This window comes from Phalacrocorax carbo, chromosome 7 (assembly GCF_963921805.1).
Source record: "Phalacrocorax carbo chromosome 7, bPhaCar2.1, whole genome shotgun sequence".
NCBI classification, from domain to species: Eukaryota; Metazoa; Chordata; class Aves; order Suliformes; family Phalacrocoracidae; genus Phalacrocorax; species Phalacrocorax carbo.
The window spans coordinates 4342786-4357559 of NC_087519.1; the positions used below are offsets into that span (position 1 = coordinate 4342786).

The 14774-nt window shown below is 38.7% G+C and overlaps 1 protein-coding gene across 6 annotated transcripts; it reads left to right on the forward strand.

The window, feature by feature from the left end:
- The first annotated feature begins 34 nt into the window (after positions 1 to 34).
- On the forward strand, positions 35 to 12995 carry LINS1 (lines homolog 1). 6 transcript variants are annotated; one of them, XM_064456128.1, is made up of 9 exons: positions 35 to 1368; positions 2573 to 2740; positions 4305 to 4482; positions 4658 to 4848; positions 4944 to 5033; positions 6248 to 6389; positions 6648 to 7223; positions 10491 to 10671; positions 11650 to 12995. In XM_064456128.1, exons 4-9 carry the CDS (start codon positions 4684 to 4686, stop codon positions 12548 to 12550), a joined length of 2055 nt encoding a protein of 684 aa, XP_064312198.1. In that variant the 5' UTR covers positions 35 to 1368; positions 2573 to 2740; positions 4305 to 4482; positions 4658 to 4683; the 3' UTR covers positions 12551 to 12995. The 6 variants fall into 6 exon arrangements, with proteins under 6 accessions (XP_064312198.1, XP_064312193.1, XP_064312194.1 ...); XM_064456123.1 differs by having other exon boundaries at positions 35 to 548; positions 1295 to 1368; positions 4305 to 4848; XM_064456124.1 differs by having other exon boundaries at positions 35 to 298; positions 1295 to 1368; positions 4305 to 4848.
- The last annotated feature ends 1779 nt before the right edge of the window (positions 12996 to 14774 follow it).

Below are 14774 nucleotides of genomic sequence, written 5' to 3' on the forward strand. Positions count from 1 at the left end.
CGGCGGGGGGGTCCCCGGGTGGGTTTAGGCGGGCTGAGGGGGCTCGGGGCCGGGCTGGGTGGGTGAGGCAGCGCGGAGACGCGGCGGCTGAGCGGCAGGAGCGGAGCGGAGGCGGCCTTGGCTGGCCCCCGGGCCGGCGGGGCCTTCGGGAGGAGCGCGAGGGGGAGAGGGCCCGCAGGGCGGGAGGCCGTGCCGGCGGTTACACACGGCCGTGCTCCCACCTCCCTTCCCTGCCAGGCCGGAGCGCCGCTTTTAGCGAGGTCTTCCCTCCAGCGTGTCTGAAGCACTACTGTGAGAGGTACAGGGCGCCGGTGAGGCCGGGTCGGGTCCCCTAGGCCTGTCTCTGGTGGCTAAAGATGCTTCAGATCAGCTAAAGCGTCTGGCACGCTTAGGCGTCAAAGTTAACAGTCAGGGATCGGACTGGTCGCAGCGGAGGTTGTTTGCAACCTCTGGAAGGAAATTACATTATTTTGTGGGTGTTTACAGTGTTTCTGCACTGAGCAGAAGCGTGTTCTTTACTGAGAGATGAGTCTACGAAGTCATTGCAGGTACAAGTAGTCCAAAGTGTGTTTTATTTCTAAAGTGATTCAACCACTGCATTGTAAGGAGATCCAGAGCCTTCAGAGTCGTATCCAAAAGTCACGGACTGTGGTTTTGTTTTGCTTTAACTGATTTAATTTTTTAATGGAAAAGGTGGTTTTGGATAGTTGTTTTCTCCCAGTTGCTGCTCATGCAATTAACATTTAATAGTATACGTAACAGGGAAAGACTAATCTAGGGACTTGACAACAGCTTTCTCTAATTATGCCTCGTCACTAATATCTCTGAGTAATTGTGTGTCATCCTAAGCCTTTTGTGTTAGTAAAAAAAGGTAAAATGTCATGTCAACAATGTTAGTCCAGTCAAATCAATGCTTTTGATGAACTCTGTGCTAAATTAAGTGTCCCACCTTGTAGAAGTATACATATTTTATAACTCCAATTTAGGATATTCTGGAGGACTTTGCAACCACTTCACTTGCTTGGTATATGATGGTTCTTAAACCTGGCTAGCTTCAGCTGCCGTCTGGGTTTTCATCCCCAGTTCTTTGTTTCCTTTTCAGTCAAGTTTCTTCTCTCATTCTGTTGGTAGCTCCACATGACATGGGTTTTGATTTTAGAGCCTAACTAAAATAGTAATGAAAAGAACAAACAAAATATTTATTTGGTTTTTTTCTGGATAGTTTTCCTTTCTGTCTTTTGTCTGATGAGCCTATATATAAGGTTTTTAGAACGGTTCCCTATTGTTTATGCAGGAGTCTGGCATTTTGAGGCGTTACCTGAATTGGTTTTTAGATGGTGTCATGAATAACTCAAATAAATAATACAAGTAAGGATTGGAGTTTGTCATTTCTTGTGTATGAATATGATTGTTTTTCTGTTTTCTTCAGCTTTGAGCTTTTCACTGTGCTTCTTTACTATGTCTGAAGCAAATTCAGTCATTTTCTGACGTTTCCCCCTCTTTGAAGTAAATGTCGTCAGAATAAGCCCCATCGCATTTCTTTCCCTTTGATGACTTATATTGGTGAGCTGTTGTCATGTGTGAGTGAGGCATACATTATAGGTGTTTTTCTAAACTGTTCTGCAAATTAACAGTACACTATAATTGTATTGTGGTAGGGTCAGGGAAAGTGCAGCTAATATCAACTGGTGAAGGTAAAATCTCCATAGTGTGTGTCCTAGAGGAGTTCTAAATCGCTTCTGCCTTAACAACCTCACTGTATTGTATGAATCTGTGCATGACAGATCTGTTTGTTCACCATGTAGGGTGATAATTCAAGTTGATCTTGAACACAGAAGTAAATGTGTTGAGATAATTTTACTTTATTAGCTATTCATTTAGGAAGAAATAAAACTTAGATACGAACAACAGCTATATAAAATATTCAGAGTGATTTCTGAAGAATTTTTACAAGGTTTCAGGTCATAAATTTCCACCTCAGGTAGAATTCCAAATAGATTCTGCAAACAAAGAAGGAATTTATTGTCTGAAGTATCAGACTTGTTCTTAACATCTAAACTATGGAATATGGGAAGGGTTAAGTGAGGAATAAACTATAACATTTTGGGGTTGTCAGGTCAGCCATTGCTGAATGTGTCTTTAAAAATACCACACTAGAGTGAATTGTAGATCACTCCCTGCAGGCAGCTTCTTATTCTCTAATTTTAGATTTTCTTCCAAAGGGAGTACTGCCCGATGGTGGAAGAAGTGGAGCCTGGGTAGCCTAGCTTGGTCTACCCCAATCCTTTGGGAAACCATTTTGTTAATGCATACTTCAGCTGCAGTTAAAAATAAAATTGTAAAAATAAAGGTGTCATTCTCAGTGTTTGATAATGTTTTAAAAACTTGTGAAGGTTATAAACTAAGCCAAAAAATTTATCATATACTGAACTTTATAGTTTCATTGTTTTCTAATGCTCTGCTAAAAAGCAATAACAACTTTAAATATGTGGTGTGATGATCAGTGCAGGTGTAATTGATACATGGATGGGAGGATCTTCAGAATTTGTGAGCTGTTTTTTTCTGTTGGTAGGAAAGGGGAAATGTGACATCTAAGTAAAATTCAACTGCAGACAGATGGCTTCAGGAGTCTACCTGGAAGTCTACCTGCCAGACTTAAAGACGGGGATCCAAAAAGCGTGCAAAAAGAAAATTCCTATAAACAATGTGAGTCCCACACCTAACTTCACAGTAGACAAAGGTAATGAATTTGTTTTATTAAAAAGAGTTCTGGTTATAGAACATGCTAAAACTATACTAAAAAGATAAATATTACAGACTAGCATCACTCTTAATATAGGTGAAAAAGAAACCCTAATGTTCTTAAACCCCTATGTTCTTAAGTACATCGTTTTTGTTTTCTGGAGAGATAAGATATCTGTCTAGGCTTTTACTTAATGCTTAGTAAAGTGCTTAGGTGCTCACACTTTAAAGACAGACTTGAATTCTTAATAGCTCTTCTTTTGAAGCTACAGTGAATGTTCCAGTGTTGTGATTGAAAGTATGTTCCACTGACATGGTGATAAAGCTTTTTTTTATACTTCTCCTGAATATGGTTACGTATTTAGGGCCGCCAAGATGATCAAAGGACTGGGAAGCTGCCATATGAGGATAGGCTGGGAGAGCTGGGTTTGTTCAGCCTTGAGAAAAGGAGGCTCAGAGGGGATCTCACCACCATGTACCAGTACTTAAGGGGTAGCTACAAAGAAGATGGATGTTCCCTTTTTACAAGGAGTCACATGGAGAGGACAAGGGGGAACAGACACAAGTTGCTCTTGGGGAGATTCTGATTGGACACAAGAAGAAAATTTTTCACACTGAGGACAGTCACCATTGGAATAATCTCCCCAGGGAAGTGGTTGACTCGGCCACATTGGACACCTTCAAGAGCTGCCTGGACAGGGTGCTGGGCCATCTTGTCTAGACTGTGCTCTTCCTAGAGAGGTTGGGCTAGATGATCCCTGAGGTCCCTTACAACCTGCCATTCTGGGATATTTTTACTGGCTTGTAATAAGTTTTACACTTTGCTTTTTAAGTAATTCTTAATTTTAAACTTCTCTGTCACTGGGCCCTTGAGACCAGCCCTGTGGCATTGTTGGTCCTTTGCATTATCTGAAAACTTGGTTTGGGTTTCAGGATGTAGGTGCTCAGAATAAGAGTTCTGTGCATGTAGATATAAAGGAATTCTTTGGACCTAGTTACTAAACTAAGAGACTTGTTCTCCCCCCTGTATATTCACGCAACTCACCTTGGGCCTATGTGTGGTGGAAGACAAGACTTGTCCTTTGGTTTGTGGTTTTTTTGAGAGGTGTTGCCATATCCAGCCTTAGAGGAGCAATAAACATTGCCCGTTCATATGAAAACTTGCAGTTGAAACTTTGTGCCTGTTTTTGGAGGAATCTGTCATTAAAGAAATGTGGCTTTAGCAATGTAGAGAAAGCTTTGATCCAAGTTCTCATCTCTTTCAGAAGTAGTCCCGAGTAACAGTCATCTTTGGTTTTGTTAGTTCCAGCAAATTAATGTTGGTGTCGGTAGTGTAATATTGGATCTGTAAAGTTCTTCACAGCATCGTAATTCTTGTATCATTTTGGTGTCTCACTGGGACAGTTTTGTTTGTTCAACTATCACTTGCTGTTTTTAAACAGTGAATTTGTATTTTTCAAAATAAGTTGAATAAGTAGCATTAACTCTAAAAATGTGTGGTGGTGTTCTGTATCTTTCTAGTTATCTGTTAAGTTCAGTAATAGAAAAATATTTATTTCTAGGTAACTTTGAAGAGAAATGCCTAACAGTACTTCTGCTTCTCTTACTGGATAAAAATAACTTTGAAGCTGATTTGCAGTGACCGTGAATAATCAGTGAAGACACGCAGCGTTTTCTGGGATATTGAAGGTTCTCATAATGAAGATCTCTCTTCTGCAGCAGATGTATAAGGACGTACTGGTAGGCCTCCCACTAGCAAAGGAAAGCCATCATTATACCTCTTTACTTAATCTGTGTGTCGAGCAGTCACCAGAAGGAGGTGACTCACGTAATCAGGTGTATCTGCCATCTACTAATGGTGGTATTAGGAGCCATCAGGACACTGATATGCCAGATGCGGTTGTCCCTACCACAGGTGATGTATCAAATAGCTTTGCAAACATGAGCTCCTCATTCTCTCCACGAGAAGTGATGCTGCTTCAGTTAACCTTGATCAAGATGATGGTTGAGAAAGCAGAGTCCCAGGAAATTGAATTCAGTACGAGACAGAAGTACTGTGAAATCTTTGCCCTTCTTCTGAAGGAGGAAAAAATTGACTCAAAATTGGTAAGCTTTTATAAACTTTTGAAAGATTTTTGTGAAAGGAGGGGAAAAAAAAAAGGAACATGCCTTAGATACTTTTTCTTTCTACATGTCTGCAGATTTCTCTGCTTGGTAGTTATGATCAGCTGTTATCTCACATGGCTTCGAAAAGTTTAGCATCTCTTGTGTGCTTCCAGCTGAAGGAAGAGGTGAGTATGGCATAACTTTTCACAGCTTAAAAAAATGAGTTTGTGAATATGTGCCTTAAGGTTGTTCCATTTCACTGTAGAGCCAACTTTTTTAGTGTTTGTATGGCACAAAAGCAGTCACTAATGGCTACTGTAAAATCTAAAAGTACTTCTAAAGAGGCTCCCTTCATAAGCAGACCTGCAGAGAGACATCAGAACTGCTCCTTTCCCCCATCTGTTGCCTGCGTATTGGCTCTAGCTTTCCGAGAGGCACATCAGCAGCCTGCTTGTGTTCCGCACGCAGACTCTGTTAGGCCCCTCAAAATGACACACGGTTTTGTTTAGCTCCAGTATCAGGAACAACGTGACGGTTATACAAGATAATACCATGTGATAGTTCTCTCATAAAGTGTGTCTTATGGGGCTTTGGGGTGTAAGTGATGGATGGGAGAGAGAGGTAATAAATATTCCAAGAGAGTGTTTCAGGTGTGTTAGGAGGGGTGTGGCCTTTAGAAGGAAGGGAGATCAGATGTGTAACAGGAGTTTACAATGTGAGGTGGAATGTCTTTTTTTATATATACATATATATAAAACTGGAATTTTATGAAACTATTTGAAGGTAAAATATGTCCAGATGACAAGAAATAGTCTCTTTAATATTGCAGTACAGGTGTTTAAGAAACCTGATAATCTACATTATCAATATTTTTACAGTTACTTGAGATCCATTAGGTGATGGAGCAGGTAAAAATAGGTAATAATCTATTGAAAGGTAATAAAATATCTTTCTGTATTGTTCGAATATTCCAAATACCTGATGATTTTTTAGTTTTTACTTGGTGAATATATACTGTAGCCTCCATAGTAGCATCTCGGAATATAGAATTCTGTCAGAAATATGCTTGTAATATTTCTTGCAAAGTTGTCTCTGAATTACGAATTCAGAGCTGGTCTGTTTAGAATATTATCTGAGTTTAGGTAGTGACGTGGCATTAGGAGGTTTGGTTTTCCCTTTCTGGAAAATACAGATAACTTCTATTGCATGCACGTCTGACATCATGTTTGTAAATAGAGGCCTACACGTGTAAAAGGCACTGGGCAGTTGTATTGTTCCTACCTGTGTTTTGTCTATGCCTTCATTTGAATCTTCTTAATTTATTATTTTAAATCATTGTATCGCGATTTAATTGAATTTGCATGCCAAATGTGATTATTTTTTGAACTCCTTTTCTTAGGAGGCATTAAATGTCACCTGGCTCACCTTTAGTTTGAAGACTCTTTTAGGATACCCTGTGAATACCCATGTAGCAGAATGTCTGTGGACTCTTACGACTATAATCAAGGACATACTGAATGATAAAGTTTTACCCAAAGCAGGTACTGTAGCCATTTTATGGCGGTATCAATACACGAGTGCCCACTAGGGGGGGGAATGTTACTTGTAATCTCATCTAGAGCAGCTTGTCTAAAGAACATCTAGTTTCTTTGTTATAGAGAGGGTGACAAAGTACTATTAAAACTGTAGCAGTTTAAACATGCTTAAAAACTGAAAATAGTCACAATTTTCTGTTTTCTGCTTATCTGACAATTTAGCTGTCTTGTCACTCCAACTCCATAATTTTGTTCTTGCTGTAGGTATTTTGAAGAAGCTGTTGTCTCCTCTTGATGCTGTGCTTGAAGGATTTTATAATTCCATTCTGTTCCACCACTTTGATGGTCACCACTATACTTCACCGTACTCCGAAGCTGCAAACAATTTGATTGGTTTTATAGATCTGCTTGAAGCACTTTTGGCTTCCAGAATTGAATTAGAACTACCACTTGGATGCCAGAGAGTATTGTTTTTGAAAGTTTCTTATGCCTTGAACCTCATTAGCTCATCAATTCACTATTTATTCAAGAAAAAGTTAATTATGCTCCTTAAAAAATGTGTCCTTTACAAGTCTAGAGAAGATGCGAAATGTGGATCACAGTTCTTACAAAACCCATCTTTACATGAGGATATGCTTGCACTGAGTGATGCTGTTCTGCAGGTTGTGAATTCCACTTGGCTTAATCAGATCCCGCTCGGTGAAAAGGCCAGCTACTTTGGAGGCAGTGAAGCTGCTCCTGGTGGCTCTGACCAAACTGCTCTCAGAGCCTTAAGTCTGGTTGTGCTTAAAGCACTGGAATTCAAGTTTCAGAAGTCTGCTACAGAAGCTGAAATTGAAGGTAATAGTCTTTTGGTTTTGTTCATTAAGCAGCAAGAGTTTCAAAGCTTTCAGATTTTATAGTCACAGCTCAAGACTGTAAATAGAATTCAGCTGAATTAGTGGTGGTGGGAGGGACCCACCCAGGAAACCTGCTGTCACTGTGTCCTGCCTAATTAATTGTCTCCTTGCGTTTTATCCCGCCCTTAGCCCTGCAGAACTGGGGGCTTGGAGCACCTGCATTTGACATTGAAAACTTGTCCTCTTAAGATAATGTGTTGATATTTGAAATAGTTGAGCCAGCTTGGGAACACCAGGCTCTTCTCCTGTTGGAAGAAAAGAGAGCCCATAGACAAGCATCTGCTTTACTCAGGGTGGAGAAAGAAAACAGAGTGACCTGCCATTCCTTTTAAAATGTAGAGGTAGACCTGCAAGTAGCATTATCTTTGAAGGTACGAGGCATTACTGTTGGACAAATAATGTAATAGGGCGAAAGCCAGCAGTGGTGGAAAAGGTAAAAATAATGAAGCTGTGAAGTAAAAGACAGGAAAATTATGGGAGCTGGCGAAGTATAGTGGTTGTGTTCTTAACCCTGACTTTTATAGGTCTAGTTCTTTGAATCAGTAGGTGTTAGGCATAGTTTTCAAACCTGAGTATGTTTGTTCCACTGAATAGGTGAATTGGAATAGGAGAAGAGCAGATCTGTCTCCTGTACTAGGGCTGTGCCAGGAGGCAGGCAGTGGGATGGCAAGGGAATGCTGTGTAACTTGCGTTCCTGATGGGAGAGGCTGCGTTGCTGGTAGCCAGGCAGTAGTCTTCTCCTACCCTATACTGGAGTGATGGGGTGAGGCAGTCCTGGAATCCCATCTTTCTACCTCTGAGAGGCACATGATGCACATCTTCTGATGCTAAGCCATGTGAACATGGCTGCGCAAATTCTATCATCAAAGCAGCTTGCTGTCCCTGGATTACAGGCTTCGTGGCAAAATGGAAAGGCAGTTCTGAAGCAACGTTTAGTCAAATATGAATGAGAATGGGTGTTCCTTATTGGCTGACAATCGGTGACATGGCAAAAAGTAAAAAATAATGTTTGTGAACAAGTATGAAATTTTACAGCATCATAAATATATTGAGGCATTTTAATACAAGTTCTAGATGTAAATGTTGTTTTACTTTTTGTTTTCTATACTATGTAGCAAGCATAAAATCAATCTTTAATTCATCTGACTGTGCAAAAGAGCCGTGGACTTCTGCAACACAGCTTCTGATGCTTTTTTCCAGATTTTGGAAGATGTTGTGTTTGTGATGCCGGTTGCATTCTTGGAGTTTTTTAAGTATTTGTAGAGAATATATTACTTATGGTCCACCTTCTGAAAAATGTATAGAGACTGATATTGTTTAAGAAAAAGTGAATAGAAAAAACGTAGGTTAAATCTATTTTAGATGTCTGTATGAAAATTCTTTAGGAGAAAAATTCTCCTTTCTTGTCCAGATTCATGACACAAAAATGAGTTCTTTAATTAGATTCAAACACCCCAACTGTCAAGAGGAATTTCAAGTTGAAAGGAATGGTGCTTCTATTTTAGTGACATTAAATTAAGTGGTTAAAACAAGCACCAAAATGCTTTAATATGCTAACTTCCCTTCCGGGAAGCTGGTTGATATTATCTTTTCTTTTATTAAGATGAATTACAGTGGCTTAACTTTAATTCATTTCAATTTTGAGAGTAATTTCCAGATAGCTTTGATTTATAGAGAAGAATTTCAGTTTGAATAGTAACTACTAATAACGAAGATAATTTGCTGCTCCTATTATTTGCTAAGAGGCAAAGCAAATCTTAAAGTCAAACATTAAGGAAAACCACATAATGATGGTTTTTAAGTAAAATCAATTCCCATGTTGCAGGAAAGTTTTCAAAAGCAGTAATCACTGTTCATATAAATGATGCAACTGTGGTCTGCATGCCATAGTCTACTTCCAGCAGCATTAGAGTTATTACTTAAGGAGTACCTTTAGGGTAAAGATATATGTCACTGCATTATTTTCTGTTTTCTAAACGTTGAATGTATGCTGTGTTACGTGAAAAACTGGTACCTATGTTCAGAAGTAAAGAATCTCTTTATATTATGTCGTTAGTACTGAGGAGGTAAGTTTCTTGACGTAAGGGAAAGTCTGTCATATGAATACAAAGTTATTTTTATGAGTAAGCTCCTGTACTGAAATGGCATAAATTTAGAGGTGCTTTTCCCCTCCAGGAGTGCAGTGTTTAGAGGGAGGGGAAAGATGAAGATTTACAGGGAAAATGTTGCTTACATTAGTCCTTCCAGCAAGGATTTTAGACCATCTCACGAAGGTACCTTTATCCCAAGCCTGTATGTACTGGAAAATGTACATCATCCATGAAGAATTTGTTTTATAGGGTATGGTTATACTACAAGCTTCATACTTTGTTTTATTGTAGAAATGTCAATTTTTTCCCATCAGCTAGAGATCATTGCAGTTAATATCTACAGTGAATCACACTGCGGGGGTGGGGGGGGGGTTAGCTTCAATTCTGTCAAAACATTATGATTGTATGAGTATTTCATATGGGAAGAACTACCTGAGATGAAATCTCAAGGTGCTTATATTGGATCATTACATCTATGGCACTGACTTTGATTACAATTCACCTTTCTTCAGTTTGTGATGTACCGGTGAAGCTACCGAACTGGGGAGCTAAAGGAGAAAGTATCAATCCCAGCTGTGTCACATTTTTGTCGGTTTCCTGATCCATGCAAATTTTTGGAGGAGTAGACTTGTTCATTAGTCTGCAAGCTTAGGTGTGAGAGGATTCACCCTGTTGAACCTAAAACTTTGTAGGTCACCTCTGATTATTCTTCCTTGAACTCCAAGGAAGTGAAGATGAATGAATTGCATCCTTTAAGTTTTTTTTTCTGTGGAGTGGGTGGGGGGAGTCCTGTACCTAATGAATAAATGAATTTTCTGCAGGTTACTTACAGTTGTTAACATAGGCATCTAAACATGGTATGTTTAGAGTAACGGAGTAGCCACTCATGTTTAATTTAAGGTTAGATAACTGCTCATGCTTCTTGGCAAAATATTTATTTCTTTGGTACCAAGAAGGAAGAACTAATCTATAAAATTTGATGCCGTGTTAAATCCATTGAGCTAAGGAATGATAAATGCATTCATGAACTGTTATGTACTTTTAATTTAAAAACTGAAAAGTGTTGTTTAGTAACAAAAAAACATATAGCAAAATTCATGGTTACTTCTTTATTTCAGGAGACTTTCAGAGTTCCATGTCCCAGCTGTTGATGTTCTGGAGGAGTCATCTGAAGTCTTACCCACAGTCTCACCCGGTTATACATCACTGTGAATGGCTCTCCTTGATTTTCATAGAGCAAGATGATGATATGTGGGAAGCTGCTAAAGCTTTATTACTCATTTATTTAAAATTTGATAGGTTAGTGTACATCTTATTTGATAGAACTATGAAGGATTGTAATTCAGTGAGGTTACTGTGATATACGTAACACTTCCACTGATGACTTTTCTATTAAAAATATTTTTTAATAGAATAAAAAAACCCCACCAAACTTCAGGACAGTGTAATAACATGTGGTGTAAGAGCAGTTAACTTTGATATTTTGATTAAGTTTTTTTTAATTGAAATGAGGGAGTTGTGCAACATTTCACATTAAATACTTTATCATATCCTGTAATTCAGAATAATTGACTTCACAATTGGAAACAGTGGTTAGACACAGATAAGAGGCAAGGCTGTTGTCTTTCAACAGAGTTTGACAAGAATGGGGTATTATAACTAAATGTCAGGAATTCAGGGACTTCTGGCAACGTAGCCCTCTAAGGGTTGGACCTGTGTTAATTCTAGCTAATTGATAAAAACTATTATTGCTAATGACTGGAATGTATTCTTCGTGAATTTGTCCTGGACATTTGCTGCTTTGTTGTTATTTAAATCACCATTAAAATATTGTCCTAATTTATAAGCTTCAAATGTAAAGATATTGCAAGTAGTGTTTTGAATACCCGTAAGTTGTCTTAGGACACCGAAATAAAAGTAGGCTGTGCTTTTCCAGTGTACTTAGCATCCTGCAAGTTAATCTATCTTCAGGTTTACAAAAATATTAAAATAACAATTCAGGTATTTTAAGTAACTTTGTTTATTCCAGAATGTTTCCTAAGGAGGAATGCTGTTAAAGGAGGCTTGCTTGAAGTGCTTTGACTTCCTAACCTGTCCCATGTCCTAGCCCCACCTGCCTTCATTCTTTCTCATTCTAATACAAAAACTTCTTGTTTCGGATTTTACTTTTTGACAAAATTGGAAAAGAGCAAGAATACCATTTTCTGGACATAACCTGTTTTTAAAAGGACTGTAAACTTCCATTGAATTTAATCTATTTCATGACTTACTTTTCAGATTACGGCGTGATGCTGCTGGTAACTTAAGCCAAAAAGAGGAGGAAACCTGGAACTTCCTTTCGCATGCAGGCGGATATAATCCTCACTGTATCTTCCTATTTTTCCTAGAAAAAATTGCATTTGATTCCACAGTACTTCTAGATTTTTTGATTTCATCAGAAACTTGCTTTTTGGAGTACTTGGTAAGGTACTTAAAGCTGCTTAGAAAAGACTGGTGTCAGTTTGTAGATGTCTGTAACCATTTAGATACCAAACATGGCACTTTTCAATCAGTTTCTTCTGTCAAGCCACCCCATCAAGAAAAACAAAGCCCTATGACTGATGAGAGTTTGCAAAATGCTTGTTGTGAACCAGAACCACAGACTCTGATATCTTTGGCTTCTTCTCACAATTACTTAGTGTTTACAACAGAGCAAGGTGATAATGAAGTCGCAGAGCCTAACCAGTCTAACTCATTGATATGCGCTGATAGTATGTCTCTGCTGGGTGCTCGTCAAAGCCTTGTTAATTATGACAGCTCAGAAGACTCTGAATTAGAATCAGATGGAAAAGAGTGCTTGGTAAACACAAAGCAGGTGCCTTTAAATAATGAGGAGGAGATGAGGATAAGGGAAATGGGTTGCAGCTATGCAGATGATAAACAGACTATACTCAAGTCTGAAGTGTTGCCCCTGAAACGAAAGGGATCTAATACCTTCTCCTGTTTGACTTCTACGGCGTCTTTGGATAACACCATTGCCCTGAGAATAATGCTTTACAAATCAACAAAATGTTTGGAAGAACTGCAAAAAGCTATTTCTAGGTTGCAGAGAAGAAATCTTTTCCCATATAATCCATCTGCATTGTTGAAACTACTGAGCCACGTTGAGAACCTCAGTAAGAATATGAATCCACAGTAATCCAAAGAAGCGTTCTAGTGACTTTTTAACTGGTACGCCAGGGAGTGTTTCCATGAGATTAATGCTTCTAAAGCTTGTACCTCTTCCACCTGTCAGTGCATTTAACCTGAAACAGGACAAACATCGTTTTGGTTGACGCCTTAAAAATCTGCAACTGGATTCAGTGATATGATCTATTACCTTAGGGTCTTATATACATTCATGGTATGTATGTCAGTGTACGTATATAAGGATTAATTGTTAGGTAGTCACAGTTTGATAATAAATGACTGGTGTGAAAGCATATCAACAATATATGACACTTAAAGTATTGTCAATTATACTTAATGTCATTTATATATGAAGTCATTGCCAGATCAGTAGTGATTTATGGACTAAAGTGCAGTGTTAATGCAACACTTGACTGCTTAGAGGTTGAGCTAAATAAAATATTTTAGTTGGGGACGGTTTTGGTGTTCATACTGTGTGTTCGGCATCAGCACTTTGCTTTAAGAGGACATTCAGATGTGCTCCCACAATCACAATAGTCCATGCCAAGCTTTTCTTGGCTGAAGGGCCTAACCGATGTATAGAATATATACTTAATAAATTTGTTAAATCAGAAATAGATAACTAGAAATTAAATTTCTGCAGTGAGATGGATATTGAATTTAAATTCTTATACTTACATCTTTATTAGATCTAATTTGAATAACCTGAAAAGTAAGTGTCTAAGGCTTTGCCTGGGGAGAGTTAGTTCAGAACAGGATCCAAACCAGTGTGTGCGCTTAGCAGGAAGCCACCTAATGTTGGTACGCTTGACAAGCAGCTTGTAATGATCTTGTGAGGGTTAGGCAATGGGAAGGTGCTGATGACAGGGACTCCTGTAAAAATCTCGGATCTCATCAGAACTGTAGGAAGCAGTTTTCCTTTTAGGATTGTCTCTTGAAGGTCAGTGCTCTATTCTGTTTGAGAACCAGGTAAGTTCTATCTTCCTTTTAAATAGCTATTTAGTGTTAAATTAAAATAGATATGGAGTTAAGATGAACAGTCTCTGTAGCAGGTGACTGTGGCCATCTTCTAGATTAGTCTTCAGCTTTGAACTGGTGAATCAATACTATGGGGAGGGGAAGAAAACTGTGTGAAGCTTATGGGATAATTTAGCTGGAAATTACAGTGCTTTCCAGAGATATTTGGATGATACGAATTGTGTGATGGGAAAGTTTGAACCTCAGTCTTGTTCTTTCAGGATGACAGCTGTAATCACTTGGCAGTTACATAGGAAGGAGAGATCCCCTTCACTGGCCTGTAGGGGACCTGAATATTCTGTGCATTCGTTGTGCTTTGGTTTCTTCCTGAGATAACTCTTGTGCATAGGAGTGGGTGAGAATGTCAACAAATGGACGCTTTTCCACTCATGCTTACAGTTACTTAGTTAAAAACTAACCTCTGAGTTGTCCAGGGCAGAAGAATGCCTGGTTTTTCTTTACTGTTAAAACTTTATTATGCTCTAAATGCTGAGTTGCTCATTTCTGTCAGGACTAAAATGCCTCTGGGCATGTTCAAAGACACAACTCCAGACAACTTGGGAACTTGTCAGTTCAAACAAGGGAAGCGCCTTTGGCAAGGCAGTTGAGCAAGAGTTTCTCAAGATACAGTTTTAGAGGTAGGTAGGTACTTCTATTTTGGTGAAATCTTTTCCACTATCCTCACCTCTTTTCTAATCTAGCCTTTGCTGACTAGCTTATTTTAACTAATTTTATTGTTTTCACCGAACATAGTATTGTTCAGCATTTCTTGGTCTGTACTTTGCCAGTTGGAAGTATCTGAATTACAACTTCAATTACAATTACAATTTCTCAGACACTGATAAGATAAGCAGGATGGGAAAGGTAGAAGAGGGAGATAATTTTGGTTAGTAATATAAGACAATTCAGTGCTAGTCATCTTGTTTGTCAGTGATTACTACAAATATAAACTTTTTGAAGTAAAAGTTTAGACATCTCAGAACAGTGTGTAGAATTTAGCAAGAAGGGCAGGAGCCATAACTTTTCCTTTGAAAACAGCAAATTCAATTGCAATCAAACCGTTTAATTCTTACGGGCATGAAGTTGATTGTGTGCCCAGTTTGTTTTGGTGGTGATCATTGCCACGTTTCACTTCTCAGAAGGCCATTGCTTTAATTCTCACAATGTTTTAGTGGCAAAAATGGGTAAATGTGTTTTGTGTCTGGCAACTACGGACC